Source organism: Diadema setosum, chromosome 13, assembly GCF_964275005.1.
Source record: "Diadema setosum chromosome 13, eeDiaSeto1, whole genome shotgun sequence".
NCBI lineage: Eukaryota > Metazoa > Echinodermata > Echinoidea > Diadematoida > Diadematidae > Diadema > Diadema setosum.
This window is the reverse complement of record NC_092697.1, coordinates 20,684,253-20,704,218: the sequence shown is the minus strand read 5'-3', so window position 1 is coordinate 20,704,218 and position 19,966 is coordinate 20,684,253. Positions and strand designations below refer to the sequence as shown.

The 19,966-nt window shown below is 38.6% G+C and overlaps 1 protein-coding gene across 1 annotated transcript; it reads right to left on the bottom strand.

Moving 5' to 3' along the window:
- Positions 1-284: 284 nt before the first annotated feature.
- Positions 285-2,195, bottom strand: LOC140236471 (52 kDa repressor of the inhibitor of the protein kinase-like). The gene has a single exon (XM_072316396.1). The coding sequence runs from the start codon at positions 2,193-2,195 to the stop codon at positions 285-287; it is 1,911 nt and encodes a 636-aa protein (XP_072172497.1).
- Between the last annotated feature and the right edge of the window lie 17,771 nt (positions 2,196-19,966).

Below are 19,966 nucleotides of genomic sequence, written 5' to 3'. Positions count from 1 at the left end.
CAATATATGGAACAAAATGAATAAGCAATTGAAACAAAACCAAACCATTGAAATTGTCTTCTCCAGATCTCCAAAATGTCAGAGACAATAACTTTGCAATATGTACATGCCTGTAAGAAATTATGTTCTTATCAGCGAGATCAAAATATACCTGTTCATGACATTTGACTCTCATTTCAGGACACAAAGCATGTTTATCAGAGAAGAACTCATCACATCTCAAAAGAGGTAGAAAACTGTAAAGGTTGATTGACATGTCTTCCATTTTCGTGTTCGTAATCGATTTACTTCTCGCTCAGTGGATTCAGGAACTGCATTCTACGGGGATGCCTTCGTGCATACATATCTACTATTTCATCATAGTTCAGCCTGATGTCACTGTGCTGGTAAAGCAGCATAAGTCCATTCAGGCGGTCCTCTCCCATGGCGCTTCTGAGCTTTGTCTTTATCAGCTTGAAGGCTGAATGGGCACGCTCTACCTCGGCACTAGTTACGGGCAGAAGCAAGAGTAGGTACAACACAGCATGGATATTTGGGAACATCTTGCTGTTCATCACATCAAGGGTTTCGCTGATGGTTTTGGGAACGTCACTTTCCCCAGTCCAACGGCGTTTCCACAGCCGAATCTCCTGTTTAATGGACGCTTGTGAAGGCATATCTGGGCCATAGAATTCGACAATGTCATCAACCTTGTCATCCGTGCATTGCGCCAAGTTTTGTGGAAGAAGTAACAGTCCTCGTACTGCTTGATTTGATACAGTTGTAAACCGTTCATTCAGTTGCGCGAGCATGGAATCCAGGTATGGGATGAACACAGCTCTCTTCCAATATGTCTTTGGGCCACCGTGATCTGTGGGAACGTTTGATCGAAGTGTCTGCCTGTGACAACTCCTTGGCGCGGTGATCTCGATACCTGCGGTCTCTGCCATGAGGGACATGGTAGAATACAAGTTATCAAACTCATCATCGACGTTATCTCTGATGCTCTTGATCTCGTCCTTGACCAGATTAATCGCTTCATATGCATTGACGACATCCATCGACGTGCCTTGGAGCATCTTGCTGAGAGACTTTGTGTACCGGAAGAGATATGATGCACACACATACGCAACGATGAAGGAAGGAGTCGAGATAGAAGTCAGAATGCCATTGGCCTCTGTAACTGCTTTAGGACTCCATGTCTCGTCAATCCGTGTCCTTATCTTGTCGAGACAGTCAATCAGCGGTTCGTAGAGAGTCAAGAAGTCTTCCAGTGCCGTATGCCTCTCTACCCATCTTGTCTCGCACAGAAGTTTGAGCTTTCCAAGTGGAATCTGTGGCAATGCGTTCTGACCACCTTCTCTTCGTTCTGTGTTTACGAGTTGAATCGATTTTTCCAGTTGTCTAGAACGTTTCGGGGAACTTGCAAAGAAAAGCCCGGTGGTTTTGATTGCAGACATCATGCAATGAATCTCCGACACAGAACATGCCTTTGACAAAGCCAAGTTTAAAGAGTGATTTGCACAGTGGATGTAGGGTGCTCTCGGAGACGTTTCCTTGAAGCGTGTGGCACAGCCCTTTTCCTTCCCTGCCATATTTCCAGCTCCATCGTAGGTCTGACCACGACAGCACTTTGGATCTAGTCCAACTGAAGTCAGTGACTGCATGATATTTTGGCATATAGCCTCTCCGGTAATGCTGTCACATGCAACGTACTCGAGCAGTCTCTCCACGGGTTTTTGTCCCTTCAAATACCGGATGACGAGGGCCAGTTGTTCCCAATTGGAGACATCGGTGACTTCGTCCGCCTCGATTGTGTACAGAGCTCCAATGGGCTGCGCCTTCACTTCAGACACAATAATTTGCTGTACGTAATCTTTCAAACACAAGAGAAGGTCGTTTTGACAGGTCTTTGACGTGTACAGTGCATTTTTCGGAGCATTTTCAAGGTGACTCCTGAGCTCTCCATCTCCGGCATCTACTCGGAAATTCAAGAGAGCTTTGAAATTCCCCTGGTTTAAAGCCACTGATTCTGAGTCATCTCTGTGGCCCCTCAACGCCCAGCCCTGTCGACCACACAACTCAATCGACTTGATGATTGATATCAAGAACTGCCGATTTTTCTCGACCAGTAGTCTCTCTCTCTCTGCAAGACTGTGATCGATCCTTGTCTTTGGTTTTTTCATAGTCGTGTAGAACGCATTCATGGTGGCCATTGCGTTTCTGTGGTATTCGAGTGTACTGTGTTCTGCTAGGTCTGCCTTAGCGTCCTTCCAGTTCCAGCAAGGCTGCGATACCAAAATCTTGCGTGGTACACCATGAATAGCTTTGGATGGGAAAAGAATACATGGAAGACAATACAATCCATCTTCACTTTCAGAGTATGTAATGAAAGGATGAATTTGAAACCAATCATGTTTGCAGTAGCGTTTAGCGAAACCGGACTCTCTCCTTTTGTCCTTGAATTGGCGAGCTGGAAATTTGAACTGCGGATGTGGGACTCTGTTCTCTATGAGCTTCAATTTTATCTCATCACTGTGCTTTTCTCCGTCCGTTTTGTAGTTTGCAATATCTAGGTTGCTTTCTGGTGGAAGAGGAAGATTTGTTGTTACACACTCTGAGGGTCCTTCAGCAGTGCTGGGATTGCTATCAACATGGCGTGTTAAAGTCTTTTCTGTCTCGGCCGTCTCACGTTCGGGTGAATCTTCTGATTTCCTCTTTTTCCTGAAAAGAACAGAAATAGGCCTAACAGTATATAGCACTGTTTCAGTTTTTCTGTTTAAGGTCTTGAACGACACGGTCAAATTTATAATGTATGCAGTGCGAGTTAAAAAAAAAAAGAAACCGAGATTCAATCTAAAATTATTCCGAACATAACATCGGCATAACGGGTATAAGTGGTATACACGAGGAATGATAGTATGATAAATTATCTTCGTCGAGTTTGATAATCATTCATAATTTCTAATATTATTCAGTCATACATGACTAAATAGCAAAGCATTCCTTAAAGGACAAGTTCACCTTCATAGACATGTGGGTTGAGTGAATGCAGCAATATTAGTAGAACACATCAGTGAGAGTTTGAGCAAAATCGGACAATCCGTTAAAAAGTTATGAATTTTTGAAGTTTCTGCTCAGTCACGGCTGGATGAAAAGACTACTATAGCTTGTGATGTCATATGAGTACAACGATATAAAGAAAGAATAAAGAAAATTCAACATATTTCCATTTTTCTTGCATAACAAAAAAACACTCGACTTCTCTCTTTCAGAAGGCAGGGGGAATAATATTTCCCTTAACATACATCAGTAGCAAGTCGGAGAAATGTGCACTTTATTCAAAAAGTAAAGTTTTGTGAAATTCTCTTTTTATTTTCCTTATATAGTTGTACGCATATGACATCATACACTGTAGTAGTCTTCTCTTCCAGCAGTGACTGCGCAGATACTTAAAATATTCGTAACTTTTGAACGGATTGTCCAATTTTCCTCAAACTTTCACTGATGTGTTCTACTAATATTGCTGCATTCTCTCAATCCTTATGTATGTATATGTTAAAGTATTATGAAGGTGGACTTGTCCTTTAAAGGGATCGTATACTTTTGGTTGAGACCTAATTTCAAGTTTCTAACATTTTCGTGAGATGATGAGAAACCTCTTATGAAATATGAAAGAGCATGTAATTCCACGAGGAATTCAACGTTTATTTGATGAAAATTGGTTTAGAAATGGCAGAGAATTTGAATTGCGGATTTGAGATTCTGTTCTCTCCTCTACTATATGAGCTTCAATTTTATCTCATCATTGTGCTTTTCTCCGTCCGTTTTGTAGTAACTGTTTGCGATATCTAAGTTGGTATCTGTTGGAAGAGGAACTATTGGTATTACACACTCTGAGGGTCCTTCAGCACTGCTGGGATTGGTCCCAAAATGGCTTGTTAAAGTATTTTCTGTCTCGGCCGTCTCACGTTCTGGTGAATCTTCTGACTTCCTTTTTTTTCTGAAAAGAACAGAAATAACAGTATATAGCTCTGTTTCAATTTTTCTGTTTAATGTAAGGTCTTGAACCAAACAGTCAAATCTATACGGTATGCAGTATGAAATATGAAAGAGCATGTAATTCCATGAGGAATTCAACGTTTATTTAACGATAATTGGTTTTGAAATGGCCGAGAAATTCAAAACAGAGCGCTTCTAATAAAGCGTGGGACCCACTTCTTATTACGATCGCTTTGTTTTCCTTTGTTTTTGGATGTTTCAGTCATTCCAAACCTGATTTTCATCAAATAAACTTTGAGTTCCTCTTAAAATGGTATGCTCTGTACTATTGCAAAAGTATCTTGGTATCTCGCAAAAAATGAATTAGCAATTAACAATATAGCACAACCACGTTACTTTTACACTGACGTAGGCCTAAGAGTTGGGTCCTATACACAAACTCGACCACTTATACTAGGGATATTCAGTGCCATGGTAACTGAATGCGCGGCTCCGGTGGAGGCACGGCCAGGGACCTGTGACCTTTGACCGTGCAAGGAATTTTGGCCGGAGCCTTGCATACATGGGTGACCCGCACCTCGTCATAGTTAATGTTTGCCCATATTTGAATCACATTTCGCCACTGAAATTCTTTGAAATCCAACTCACATACAGGAAAAATGCTGAAAATTCCAATGGAATCACAAGTTCACTGATCGATATTGAAAATTTCCAGCTATCGTCGTCGAACGCGAACGATGCGAAAAAGTTGCGCGCTAAGGCAGGGGCAAGCAACTCGTCACCCGCTCTCCCATAGACTTAGCACGTAAAAGACGTGTGTGGGTGACAGTGATGTTCCCATAGACATACACGTAAAAGATGCGTGTGGGTGACTTATAACACGTATTCCTATAGCCCTATGAAAATTTCAGATTTTCGCGAAAAACTGTTCGGTTTTCACCACAATTTGCTTGATTGTGGTAGCCCTGCCAAGTTGTTTCAAGCGTACAGAACACAGTCCCGGGCATACATTTTTGTTAAGTGCGCTCAAAACAATTTTAAGTGGGGTGACGGTATTCGGGCCCCTGACGAGTTGCGGGCACCTCACTATACTGCTATTATTCATAAACCCTTAGGTACCCGGTCGGCGCAAGGCCGGGCGGCGCGGCCGGGCGGCGCAGCCGGGCGGGCCGGATGCCTGGCGCTTGCCTACAGCAGAGCCAAAACAACCGAGCCTGGCGCGGGTATGGCCCGACACCATTCATAAACCCGAAATTTCCAACTAATTAAGCTCGGGTCTGTTATAGTTATAGGGAGTTATAGTATAGGGGACCCGCGGGCAGTGGCATACAGGCAGCTGCCTATAGAGCCCGACAAGAATTCTAGGCCCCCTTCCTAGGCCTATGGTACACTGTACTTATTTTCTAGGGCACTGTCTGTGACCGAGCGCTATGGAGTACTCTTTATTGTCACATCCCCCTAGCCTTCAATGGACTTTCTAATATTGCATATTACAAAATGCTTTATTTACAGTGCTAAAGAAATTCATTATTGATTTCTGCATTACTTACCTCTTGCTGGTGAAGAAGTCCGTAATTTTTGTGGTGATTTTGGACTTGGTTTCTGCCATTGTGACTCCGTCTAGGGCCTACCTTTAGTGCGCTTGGCGCTTGCATCGATATCGTGATTACAGCATGCATGTAGCCACTTACAAGACACGTGGTACAGTGGTTGTACTTATTTAACAGGAATATAAAAAAGAAACAAATGTACTAAGTAGGCCTACATATAGGCACGCAAATAACTGAAATATTCTTTATGGATAGAATTTATAGGCATCAGCTTTCCCTTTTTCTTTAGCTCATACAATATCACATAGAAATCTGAAAGAATAATGAAATAAACTAATATTTAATGAACAAAAAATAAAGGGGGGGCGTGCGCCGCTTGCGCCCCCCTCTGGATCCGCCACTGATTATTGTAATTATACCCCCACACATACGAAGTGTAGAAGGGACTACGCGTGTATATAGGAATTGGTGGGCAGTCAGTTGGACAATCCATTGCAAATCTTGTGTCACAAGCTCCTATACAGTATTGAAGCAATTGGAAATCAAATTTGGTGAACATGATGACATTTAGGTGTAGATGTGCATGACATTTTCTTTGTGTTTGTTGGAGAAAGCATTTTGTTTGAGCAGTTTATTTCAAAATTGGTATCCACAAGTATGATGATATGTATATAGGTGTAGTTATGCAAGACACTCTTTGTGTTTGTACCCAACAAGGCATTGCCATGGTAACAGCATATTTTCTTTAAAATCTTGTGGAGTGAACTACTTCCACAATTCTGAGGCAATTGAAATCAAATTTGGTGTACGTGATGACATTGAGAAGTAGCTGTGCAAGACATGTTTTTGTGTTTGTCGGAGAAAATGTTGCCATGGTAACTGCAATTTCCCCAAAACCTTGTGGAACAAACTACTTCCACAGTATTTAAGCAGTTTATATCAAAATTGGTATCTGTAATCTGATAGGTTTAGTTATGCAAGACACTTTTTCTGTCTGTACCCGACATGGTGTTGTCATGGTAACTGCATATTTTCTTGAAAATCTTGAGTGAAATACTTCCACAATTGTGAAACAAACTCACAAGGTACTCACGATAAAGGTACTACACGCATACACACACACACACACACACAACTTTTTATCAAACCTTGGTTCAATTCTTTTTCATAGGAGTCTGAGCTGCTATATAGAGCGAGGGTATTAATCACCTTCAGTGATATTTCTAGTTATGGTTAGCACGTAATAATGGTGAAGAGTTGGCATAGGATAGTTACTGCAATGTGGCTGCCATGATAGCGGTGTTCATCTGTACACCTTCAGAACACAAGATGGCACAGTACCCTGCCCTAATCCAAAGTATGATGGTACATCAAGTTACAGCATGCAGTATCAAATGTACTAGCCTATGTTTAAAAGAAATATTTGAAGTCAAACCAAATAATCAAGTAGACCTCTTGAATTATGGTGGGGTCTGAACCTAATACAAAATTCTGTGTGATTTCTGTGTTTAATTTCAAGCATAGTTTCTGTGTTACGGTTATTGTACCCATGCATACATTCAAGTGTCAACAAATATGCTTTTTGTGCAAGTGTTGATAAATAAAGCTGAGAGAAGATGAAGATGAAGTGTTAATATTTTCTTTCTTTGTTGTGCAGAACAGTGATAGCAATCACAATTGCTCACACAGTAAAGCAATGGCAATGATATGATTGGCTCACAACTCTTACATAAGCTTCTTTTGTGAATATGACATAAAATCAATTCTTTTGTCAATAATTCAGCAACAATAACTCCCACCCTTTTGCAAAGGTATCATTAATTGCAGCAACTCTAAGACAAGTTGTGAAGGATAATGTTTTTTCTTTAGATATTTGTTAAAGTGACTGTGATGCTGAAATTCAAAATTTTGAAATTGCTCTTAGCATGTTTTATGCCTTCTCCCCAAAGAATGTGTGTGTGTGTGGGGGGGGGGGGGGTACCAACAATTTTTCTTCTTCTTGAAAACATGTGGTCAAAAATTCACTAAACCCAGTGCGTTATCTCAAGGGTGGCAATTTATATACTTAATACAAGGACCTAGAACCCTCTATTTCTTAAAGAAAAAAAAATTGAAACTGGAAATAGGCCTACCCTGAGTAAATAAATATATTTAAAGGCATTATTTACGATTTTGCAGATGAAACAAAAAACCCAGCTTTGGTGCATCAAAATACTAATCCTTAATTGTGAGTTAGGAATAGAAACGATGTTCATTAGTAATTAGTTGATTTAAAAAACAAAACAACAATTAGTATGAACAATGTGAAGTATTCTTGAATATACAAAATGTTAACAATAGTTATAATAAAATTGTTTCTAGAATAAACTGTGTACAGGTATGGTTTATTTTAATATATTAAGAAAAGTAGTGATACTTGAAAGTTTATGGTTTTGTGATACAAGTGACCTACACATATTCATCAAATGTAAACTCAAACATTCTTCTTTTTTTTTCTTTTTTTTTTTAAATCACTGCTCTCAATGGTAAACAATACCTGATAATAGTGCACTTTCAAGATAATTCGTTGTAGCTCCAGGTATTGGGCTTGGGATTGAAAGGGGGGGGGGGTAGTTTTTGCATTATTTGTCGAGCGCACCGGAGGTGAGGGGAGACTAGGGGATCACCTGCGGCATCTTCCCGTCTGTCGGGGTGCTGTTCGTTATTCCGAAGGTTCGTTATTCCGAAGGTTCGTTGATCCGAAACACGCAAATTTCCTATACCTAGAGGTTCATTAATCCGAAAATGAAAAAGGGTTCGTTAATCCGAACATTTGTGGCGTTATTCCGAAGGTTCGTTAATCCGAAGGTTCGTTGATCCGAAATGTAATAGGGTTCGGTATTCCGAAGGTTCGTTAATCCGAATATGAAATAAGGTTGGGTATTCCGAAGGTTCGTTAATCCGAAAATGAAATCAGGGTCCCTATTTCGAAGATTCGTTATTCCGAAGGTACGCTGATTCGATAATAAAATAGGGTCCGTTATTCCGAAGGTTCGTTAATCCGAATATATGATAAGGTTCGTTATTCCGAAGGTTCGTTTATCCGAATATGTCATAAGGTTCGTTATTCCGAAGGTTCGTTAATCCGAAAATGAAATAAGGCACGTTAATCCGAAAATGAAATAAGGCTCGTTAATCCGAAAATTAAATGAGGCTCGTTAATCCGAAAATGAAATGAGGTTCGTAATTCCGAAAATGAAATAAACTCACTGTGATAATAAAATAAGTTGTCGTAATAAGAAGGAAAAAAAAAAACACTGCTTGGATATTACTCAATGAAAATTCGATATTGTCTCGGGGAGGATGATACACGTGTATATTTTCAGCTAAAGCACGTCGTGTTGCGTGAAGAAGTGGCGTAAACAAGAATCTTGATTTTAATTCAGTCTGAACATAGACCTGAGCAACGGGGGCTGTGTGATTTTTCTATATCCTACCTTCAGACACCTTCACATTTTTAATGATAATAACAGTAGCGACGAATACAGAGAATGATTAATACGTATCGACACGATTAAAAAGTATCATTAGTAGTATAGTACTATAGCAATGGCTATAATTATCGATGGTAACAATGGTGATAACGCAGGGCAACTTTAATTATTACTAGATTCACAGTGAAAAGTGTTGTTGCCGCGGTATCAGCATTTTATATCAATCCGATAATGAAATGAACTGCAGCAGGTGACCTATAGGGCAATTGTGACCGTGCATCACAAAACGAACAAAAAGTCGCACCCCTTGATTTTATGTGAGGACTCAAAAAAGGTGAAATGGGTCAGCCAAGTCAATCTTGAGTTTTTTTTCATATTTTCTGAAAGAGATATCCTTCTTCTACATTATTCTTAAGTTTGGGATCATAACATGAATGGGAAAGTGTGTTTTCAGCAGTTTTTCTGCAACCCATTTTGGGGGAGAATAGAATGATCAGTTAGACTGCAGAGTTCCCTTTTCATTTCTTGAAATCCTTCACACATTCTTCACTTTCAAGTCTAATAACTTTGGAAAGGATAACTCTGCTGCTTTGAAAGTTAGCATTAATCACGGACAGAATGGGTTAATAAAATAAGCTCAATTTCAGCTTAATCTGGTAATCCCTTCATTGTTGTTGCTCCTGTGCATGGTTTACTTCCTGTTTTTTGTTCCTTTCATTGCACAGCTCGCACGACTTGTTAAAGATTAAGCGCTTGAAAAGACCCTGCACTTCAGAGCCTCATTTCTCAGTTCACATTTTTCAGAGTGTGTGCTTTCTTTCTAAGATAGGTTAGGAGAGTCCATTTGAATTGAGTTATACATCATTTTATACATCATCCTGATAAAAGGTGACTGGGACCCACCTTTTATTGAGATCGCTTTGTTTTACTTTGTTTTGCGATATCTCAGCCATTTCAAAACCCATTTTTATCAGATAAACTTTTAACTCCCCTTAGAATTGTATGCTCTTCATCATTTTCATAAAGCAGTTTCTAAATAACTCGCAAAATGTTAAATGCTGAATCCTCACCTCAACCAATACTATACCATCTCTTTAATCATGGGCGCTGCAGCATTTTTATCAAATGGATGTATATGACGCTGCACATTGTATTTGTCCATAATCATTATAACTGAGAAAGGTTGATTCTCAGGTTGATATTCTTTATATTTGAAGATGGAAGTTCGAATTACAGCTGTATAGGTCATTCCATCAAACAAGATGCACAATCATTTCAACAGTCATGCAAACGCATTACAGCTTGGGGTTCGGGGCTAAGACGACGTCCCAGCCTACTCCCAGGCCTATGAAAATAGGCCTGGGAATAGAAATAATTGTTCTTATATTAATTATTGTATATATCTCGTTTGAACGTTCAGTGGATGTTCAAGCGGGTATGGAAAAATATTTGGAGCTTCGCGATTGCTAAACAGGCATCATAGTAAACGCTAGACCACTAAGTTTTAGTTTCAATGAGCCATAGTTGGAGCATTGTGTATTTAGTGATATAAGGCCAAGTAAAAAAAGAAAGCAGTTTCTCGTCCGGGTTTTTTGAGCAAGGCGATGAGGGAGGTCCTTACTATTTGATATCTTACTATTTTTTCGAGGATTGTCAAAATTAAAGTATTAAGTTATAGTTGATGCCAGTGCTCTTGTTCTATCAATATTTCTGCAAAGTCGTTGCTATAGCAATCACCATGCCCTATAGGGGAAATGTGACTTTGTATAACCAAGATGCTAATGGCAAACAAAGCTTTAAACTGAAAGAGATATTTTCAGACACTTATGTCAAGTTTTTACATTATTTCATTATAAATACATGGTAGTTTCCGGAACTTTTAAGTGTTACCATGGCGACAGAGATTGTTTATCATCCCCATTTCGATTGCATTTGAACAGGTGGCTGTAAGTCCATAAATAATATTTTTAGTCACTTTTGGCTCCTTTGCTACTGTAAAACGAGTAAAGGTGTATTTTTTCAAAAACAATGTGTTACCATGGCAACATGAGAAGAAATAAGGGAATGATTTGGACGTTTATTGCAATAGAACAAGTAATTCCAGTACTATGAAGTGAGCCACTTTTCTTGAACAATGGTATCATATCAATGGAAACATGCGATTTTTCTTTAATGTTGCCATGGCAACGGGAGAAGACGCCAGATTTCAGAAAGGCTCATTAGCAAAATCTGTTTGAATACTTTAAGCCGAATGTGGTGCTTTTACACAGTTTGAACAACTTGTTCATTATGTTGGCAGGAGAGAGGGGGGGGGGGAAAGAGCGCGTTCTCAGTAGCACGAACTATGAGGGACTAAAATGGGAAAATAAAGGTAATTTCTTCATTCTTTATAGTAACAAGCAGAAATAAAACTTACATATGACATCATGAGGTTTTCAACACATCTCTTTTTTCACCTTAAAACTGAAAAAAAAAAAGGGAGGAAGAATTTCCTTCATAGCGGTTCACATACTATAATGGCCGTCGATGGGCTCCACGGCGTACTACGTCCGTTCACGAGTAAAAACTGCGAGTAAGCCCTTTAAGTGCCATTATCCCCATTAAGAGATGGGGCAAGTTTGATATTACTTTTGTAAAATTTGCTTTGAGTTTCCCTGAAATTTTACAGTGGTTTTGTCGTTTTTTTCGTTTACATAATAAAGTTCATACAACGTGTATCTTCAACTGTTATTTTTACTGTTTTTGAGTCAATGAGGACATCATTTTGTAAATTTGAAATTAAGTGCTCCATTCCATGCCCCGCCTTCCCCATACTGTAGTCCGGATCTCGACATGCAGCGGTTCATTATGAGCTCACACCGTCCACCTTTATAATGGTTATTTTTAGCACTCAGAATCATGATTATGATTGGTCGTATGATAACGACCAATATAATCGGCAACATCTATATGTACATGTTTTTTTTTTTTTTTTTTTTTTTGTACCAATATCAAATGACGCGGTGTGTCTTGTTTTCGTAAGGTGCTTGCAGTTAGTCCCCTTTTTATTTTGTGTCTCTGTGTATATGTGTTGGGGCTTGTATCGATCTTCTGGGGTATTAAAGTCCTATACAGAAATTTATTTCATACAGGCAAGGTATTCTAAAGGGATAATATAGTTTGGTTGAGATGGGAGATTCAAATTTTAACTTTTTGCAAGACAATTAGGAATCACCTGAGAAATTCAAAAAGGATACAATTCTAAAATAAATTCAAAGTGTGTTGTATCAAAATTGGTTTTTGAAATGGCCGAGATATACAAACAAAAATGTAAAAACATTGAGCTAAACAAAAGATCGGTCCAACGTTTTATTAGGATCCGTTTGCTCAAGTTTGGATATCTCAGCCATTTCAAAAACAATTTTCATCGAATAAACTTTGCATTCCTCGTAGAATTACGTGCTCTTTCATTATTATTTCATGAGAAGTTTTTCATTATCTCACAAAAGAAAGTTGGAAACGTGAAGCCCCATCTCAGCCAATACTATACGATTCCTTTAGTTTTGAATGCCTTCCCTTTTTATGATGGTGACCGCGGCCATCCCCGCCCCGCACAAAAAAAAAAAATAATAATAATAATAAAAAATGAAAAATCTTATGTTTAAAGAAAGTGAAATGCATGCAAACTGACAGCTCTGTTTTTTTTTTTTTTTTTTATTATACTTCTAACAATGGGTATCCTAACTTGAATATCCAAACAGTACACCTAACTATGTGTCCAAAATCGGGTTTTACACAGAAAAATTGTAATTTCTTTTCGTACACATGAAGTTATAGACATACATGTAGGCCTATATACATGCATTTCTTAAATGAATAATTTAACGCACATGTAAAAGACGTCGAGCTACTAAAGTCAAGGGTTTATAGAAATTGAAAGAGATGAGAAATGAAAGAAATGCAATTGCTGTAGCAAGAAATGACGGGGAACAAGCTGAAATACAATGTGGGCCTACGTTTAATTCCACTCTTTACAAGAGATTCACTGTTTCTGATGGATATAATAACACAAGAGCGTAGATTGTAATTATTATCCTGGGCTTGAACAGAATGCAAACATGTCTATGTAACTTTTTCAGAATCCTGCGAATGTATAATACGACTATAGTGTCATGGCAAAGGCTATCATTATGGAGTACTAAAACGCAATTTACTTAACTTTACGAGAGCTAGAAATTATACATACACTGGCTTACATTATTTTCATCATTTACATAACGACATGAATTCCATGTGTTACCATGTCACACACAAAAAAAGTGAAGAACTGCATCTAACTTCTCATTGAATTCATGCAAAAATAATTTCCTACCCATTGACTGATCGGTAGGACAAGTTCGATTACATTTCACTCTTCACAGTGAAGCTTATTAAAAGCGATGTAGCATTTGAAATCTGCTTGTTGAGTATTTTGTTTATTTGTTTAATAGCCTTTATTCTTAAGATCACGCATGATTGTGTGTGTGTGTGTGTGTGGTTTGTTTGTTTTTTTCCTGCTTGAGACATGTTAGAATGGCAGAATGTGGTAATCATTTCAAATAATGAATGTATTTTCCTGACAATGATGAAGAAGTGAAAAAGGAGTCGGAGGGGACGAGCTCATTCTCCGGAGGAGAAAATACCTCTACTTTCATCATCGATATACATGCACAAATGAAATTACAAATTACGACGGCATTCTACATCGTTGAAAAAAGTTTGTATGGAATCGCGTGTTTTGGTGATTGCCTGTTTGCATATATGTGTGTGTGTGTGTGTGTGTGTGTGTGTGTGTTCGTATGTGTTTATGTGTCAAAAGAGAGTTTGAGTATGCTGGCATCCCCTTTTCATAGTGAACATGCCTCTCCTGAATTGTTATGATGATGATGATGAATTTTAGACTACCGATAAACGATGGCTATAAGGCGACGATAGTGAGGGTGAAAGATAAGAATCACTGGGCATTCAGTAGTAAACAGTAATTTCAAATGTTCTATGTACTTGACCTCAATGCACACAGTCACAAATAAAATTGTGCGCACAGGTGACAACGAACACATAAGACAGTATTCTAATTAAAACACAATATTTTGTCCCGACAAGAATTTTACTGCTTTGTTCGGAATTGAAGAGCCATATTTTATTTTCGGATTAACGAACATTCGGAATAACGAGTCTATTTTTGTTTTCGGATCAACGAACCTTCGGAATAACGAGCCTTGTTTCATTTTCGGATTAACGAACCTTCGGAATAACGATCCTATTATTATTTTCGGATCAACGAACCTTCGGAATAACGAACCCTATTTCGTTTTCGGATTAACAAACCTTCGGAATAACGAACCCTATTGCATTTTCGGATTAACGTACCTTATTTCATTTTCGGATTAACGAACCTTCGGAATAACGAACCTTGTATCATTTTCGGGTTAATGAACCTTCGGAATAACGAATCTTATTTCATTTTCGGATTAACGAACCTTCAGAATAACGAATCTTCGGAATAACGAACCTTCGGAATAACGAACCTTCGGACCAAAGAACCTTCGGAATAACGAACCTTCGGAATAACGAGCTGTAACCGTCTGTCGTCCGTCCGTCCGTCCGTCCGTCCGTCCGTCGTCTGTCCGTAACGCTACAAAAACTTCAATAACTCTTTACTCTGGGCTTCAATTGCAATCAAACTTGGAGGGAAGAGGGGTCATACAAAGTTTCACATTTCACCATATATGAGAGTCACCTCAAGGTCAAAGCTCACAGGCAGGGGTCAATGATCTTTAGGGCCCAATGTTAACTTTTTATGGTGCGTTTCTATTATGGGTCATAACTTTTGATCCATAACTCCATTTGTGACCAAACTTGGATGGTAGATGTCCCTTGGTGAGTGGATGAATACCACAAGGTCAACGAACTTTCAGAGCCCAATGTTTAGTTTTTATGGCGCGTTTCTATTATGGGTCATAACTTTTGATCCATAGGTCCGTTTGTGACTAAACTTGGATGGTAGATGTCCCTTGGGGAGTGGATGATCGCCACAAGGTTAAAGGTCACAAGCAGGGGTCAACGAACTTTTAGAGCCCAATGTTAAGTTTTTGTGGCGCGTTTCTATTATGGGTCATAACTTTTGATCCATAACTCCATATGTGACTAAACTTGGATGGTAGATGTCCCTTGGGGAGTGGATGGTCACCACAAGGTCAATGGTCACAAGCATGGGTCAACGAACTTTTAGAGCCCAATGTTAAGTTTTTGTGGCGCGTTTCTATTATGGGTCATAACTTTTGATCCATAGGTCCGTTTGCGACCAAACTTGGATGGTAGATGTCCCTTGGGGAGTGGATGGTCACCACAAGGGCGAGACACATTTTGGCACTTGCCTTGTGTGGGTTTTTTTTTTATGCCACCGCCACAAAATGTCGCCGGAGGCGACATTTTGTGGCGGTGTTTTTGTGGCGGTGTTTTGTGTTTTCGGGTTGTCCATCCGTCCGCCCGTCTGTCCTGTCTGTAATCAATTTTGTGGACAGCCTAACTTAAAAACCGTTTGAGGTATCCCAATGAAACTTGACATGTATATGTATGAGTGGGCGAAGTTGTGCTTATCAACTTTTGGGTGCACATGCTTAAAGACACTGTACAGTTAAGTACTGGTTGAGGTGGGGGATTCATGTTTTTAACATTCCTAAGTGAGTTAATGAGAAACCCCTCAAGAAATATGAAAGAGCATGTAATTTTAAGAAGGATTTAACATTTATTTGATGAAAATTAATAAACCAGAACCAGAACTGTACACACTGTACGCACCTTTAAGGTCAAAGGTCAAATGCTCAAAATTCACAATTTCCCCTATATCTATGCAATGCCATTTTCAAATGGCTGAGATGTCTAAAGAAAAAAGTGATAATAATAAAAGGTGACAGGCCACGCCTTTTATTAGGATCTCTCTTTTACCCTGTTTTTGGATATCTCAGCCATTTCAAAACCGATTTTCATCAAATAAACTTTGGATACCCCTTAGAATTGCATGCTCTTTGACATCTCCTAGAGTGGTTTCTGAATATCTGGCAAAACGTTAAAAGCTAAATCCTCACCTCAACCAGAACTGTACACACCTTTAAGGTCAAAGGTCAAATGCTCAAAATTCACAATTTCTCCTATATCTATGCAATGCCTGAGGTATTTCCTTGAAACTTAGTGTATAGATGTACATGTACTACCAAATGAAGATTCTCCAGAGAGAGTTTCAGGTCATGAGGTTAAAGGACAAAGGTCAAGTGAAAATGTTAAAATATCACTTTTTTCTCTATATCTCGCACATGGTTTCAGATATCTTCATGGACCTTAGTATATATTCATGTATTGACTGGCAGTAATTATCTAGGGAATTTGGGGTCAAAGGTCAGGGTCAGAGGTCAAGGTCAGCTTCTCAAAATTTCACCATTTCCCCTCATAGTTATGCCAAACCTACAGCATTTTTGTTGAAACTTCATACACACATGTATTACCCAACAGAGATTCTCTGGGAAGTTTCTTGCCAAAGGGTCTAAGGTCAAAGGTCAAGTGAGTGTGCTTAATTTCACTTCTTCCTCCATATCTTGAAAGTGACTCAAGGTATCATCATAAAACTTAGTACATATTTATGTATGTTCTTACCTGACAGTGATTCTCCTTGGAATTCTAGGGCCATAGGGTCAAAGGTCAAGGATCAAAGACCAGGTTAAAAGGCTATTACAATGTATTTTGCTATTTTATACTGAAATTTCACTTTTACCCATACCTTGAAAATTACTTAATGCATAAACTATAACAGGGTAAAAAGTCACATAAAACCCTCAAATCCCCAAATACCTGCACTCATAGTATAGACAATAATGAATATAGCCATTCATCCAATTAAATCTAGTTCAAGGAAACTGAACATTCAATACATTTGTGACAAACCTGTCATTTCTATATTTTACCAGTTATGTTAAACTGTCATCACACATTGTCAAGATGTACTATAGACTTATTAGGAGAACGATGCATTATGGCGGAGGCATACCAGTCGCCATATCAACATTTCCAGTTTTTAACTGCATATCATCAAATTTTGATCAAATTGTACTTAGCAGATACTTTTACCAGCGTGATGGAATATGCAAATGGACACCATGTCTGCATAGAAGCTCTTAAAGCTGTGCCCCAAATTTACAGGTAAGAGCCTGCAAGAGAGCGTGAAAGGTGAATTTGCAAAACATTGTACTCGGGTGAGTGCGAGACTCCTAGGTCTCTTGTTGAAGTTTCAGCAAAGATCCTATCTTGGGTTTCAGTACTGCCATTGCTGGATGAGAAGACTGCTCAAACAGCTTGTGATGTCTATATGTACAACAATATAAAGAAATATAAAGAAAAATAAAAGAGCACTTGACTTGCCTCTTTCAGAAGGAAGGGGGAATTATCTTACCCTTAACATACCGGGTAAGTCAGCATTAAGTTGAGGGAATGTGTACTTTTTTTAAATGAAATTTTGCGGAATTCTCTTATATTTTCCTTATATTGCTCTTTGCATGTGACATCGTAAACTGCAGTAGACTTCTTAATCAACAGTGACTCCACAGAAACTTATAACTTTTGAATGGATTGCCCAATTTTCCTCAAACTTTCACTGATGTCTTATACTGATATTGCTGCACTCACTCAATCCACATGTATGTTAAGGTGAATTTTGTCTCGGTTAAGATTGGGGATTCAGGTTTTAACTTTTTGCGAGATAATGAGAAATCACTTATGAAATATAAAAGAGGATACAATTATAAGAGGAATTCACAGTTTATTCTATGAAAATCTGTTTTGAGATGACAAAGATATCTCAAAACAAAGTAAAACAAAGTGGTCCTCATGACTGGATACTTCAGGCCATATCAAAACCAATTTTCATCGTAATTATAAGCTAGAATTGAATGCTCTTTCATATTTCAGGAGGTTTCTCATTATCTCACAAAAAGTTTGAAACATGAACACCATCTCAACCTAAACTACACCTTCCCTTTAAGGTATCCAAATGAAACTTGGCATATGTATGCATGAGCGCACAAAGCTGTGTTCATCAACTTTTGGACATAAATGCACAAGGTCAAAGGTCACAGTGAAATGCAAAATTTCACTATTTTCCCCTATATCAGTGTAATGCCTTAATGTACATGTATTTTCATGAAACTCAAGTGTATGCATGTACACTGTATTACCAGAGAAGGATTCTGTAAGACATTTTTTTAGACCATAAGGTCAAAGGTCAAGTGAAGATACTAAAATCAAAAATCTGAAATGGCTCAAGGTATCTGTATGAAACCTCTACGTTTACATGTACTGCTTGACATTGATTCTTTGTGGAAGTTTGGAGTCATGATGGCAGAGATGGCAGGGATGAAGGGTAAAAGGTCAGGTTTTAATGCTAAATTAAAATGTCTTGTTCTGCCCAGACGTCAAATCCACCCTCTCGTCGTTGTAGTCCAAAGGAAAGGATGAACCAATACAGTTTGGCACCAGCGAAGCTGCAGAAGTTTCCGGAAGTTTTGTTGTTGTTGTTTTAAATGCCATCGTTCTCACTCATGATTAATTTTGGCATATTGCATGACATTCTTACGCCCGGCTTGAGAGAGCGAAACAGAGCTTAAAAGACATAATTTACCATTTTGCAGATGAAACAAAAACCCAGCATTAGTGCTTTAAAACTGTTCTAAAATGTGAGTTAGGGATAGAAACAACCACTGTAAAAATTAGAATCTGTATAATCCATGTTAAGTATTGTTAAATACACAAAATGTGAACAATAGTGTTAACAAAATTGTTTCCAGACTAAACAGTCTTATACAGTTATGGTTTATTGAGAAAAATACTGATATCTCCTTATATCTTGGGCTTTATTGCGAAAATTTTATATGGTAAGATGTTTTGTAATACAACAGACCTACACATATGCATCAAAGTTAATGTGATATCTTGAAAAAATTTTAAATCACTACTCCCAAAGGTAAACTGGACCTTTAACAGTATGCTATCTTTTAGGATTTGTATACTTAATTTTCTGAAACGCTCGCTCGCGAAAATAGTAATATCGACATAGGACACAGTCCAGATGTTGAAAACATATAGGCCTACACATATGATACATGCTATGACGAGCGCAACTCGGGACCATCTGCAAATTACGTACGAAAAAACAAAACAAAACAAAACAAAACAATACCGCCATAAGTGTACACCCCCCCCCCCTCCATTTCGCGAATCATGAAGCAAACGATGACTCAGTCAGGATACATCTATGGGCATATACACAGGGATGATCGGGGGCGTCGATCCAAATGGGGGGGGGGGGGGTGGCAAAGGGGCATTTGCCTCACCCCAAAGAAATGTTGGGGCAAACAAATCAATAAATAGAAATAAGTAAATAAATAAATAGATAAAAAATAAAAATGATAATATCAATAGCAATAATTCCCGAGCTAAGAACGATAACTTTTTGGATGGAAAATTGTCTAAATACCACCAGAAGTATGCACCAGGTCGTTAAATTGCAATCATAAAAATGCAAAAGCTCCCCTACTTGGTCCCTTTCGATAGACTTTGTACACTTTTGAGATTGACGTATTTCCTAACATTTTATCAAAGAGTTTGCAGCAGATCTTTCACTTACAAAATGCTGAAGTTCGTTCAAGTGTAGAGGCATCGATCGGGAGGGGGGAACATATCATTTTTATCATTTAGCATTTTCATTTCTGAAAATACGAAATCTCCCTCGCGTGAGAGGGAGGTAGGCCTATACCCCCTCGCATACCCTCCCCGTTCGATCCTTTCTACTTAGTATACTTTTAGATTGACAGATTTCCGCATACGTATTTCATCAAAAGTGTGCACCAGATGATCTGCCACTTGAGTTCAGAAATTGAAACAGTTCCGTTGGGTGGG

Excerpts from the sequence above, each read along its gene's own strand:
- LOC140236471 (XM_072316396.1), bottom strand. The coding sequence starts at position 2,195 with ATGGCCACCATGAATGCGTTCTACACGACTATGAAAAAACCAAAGACA.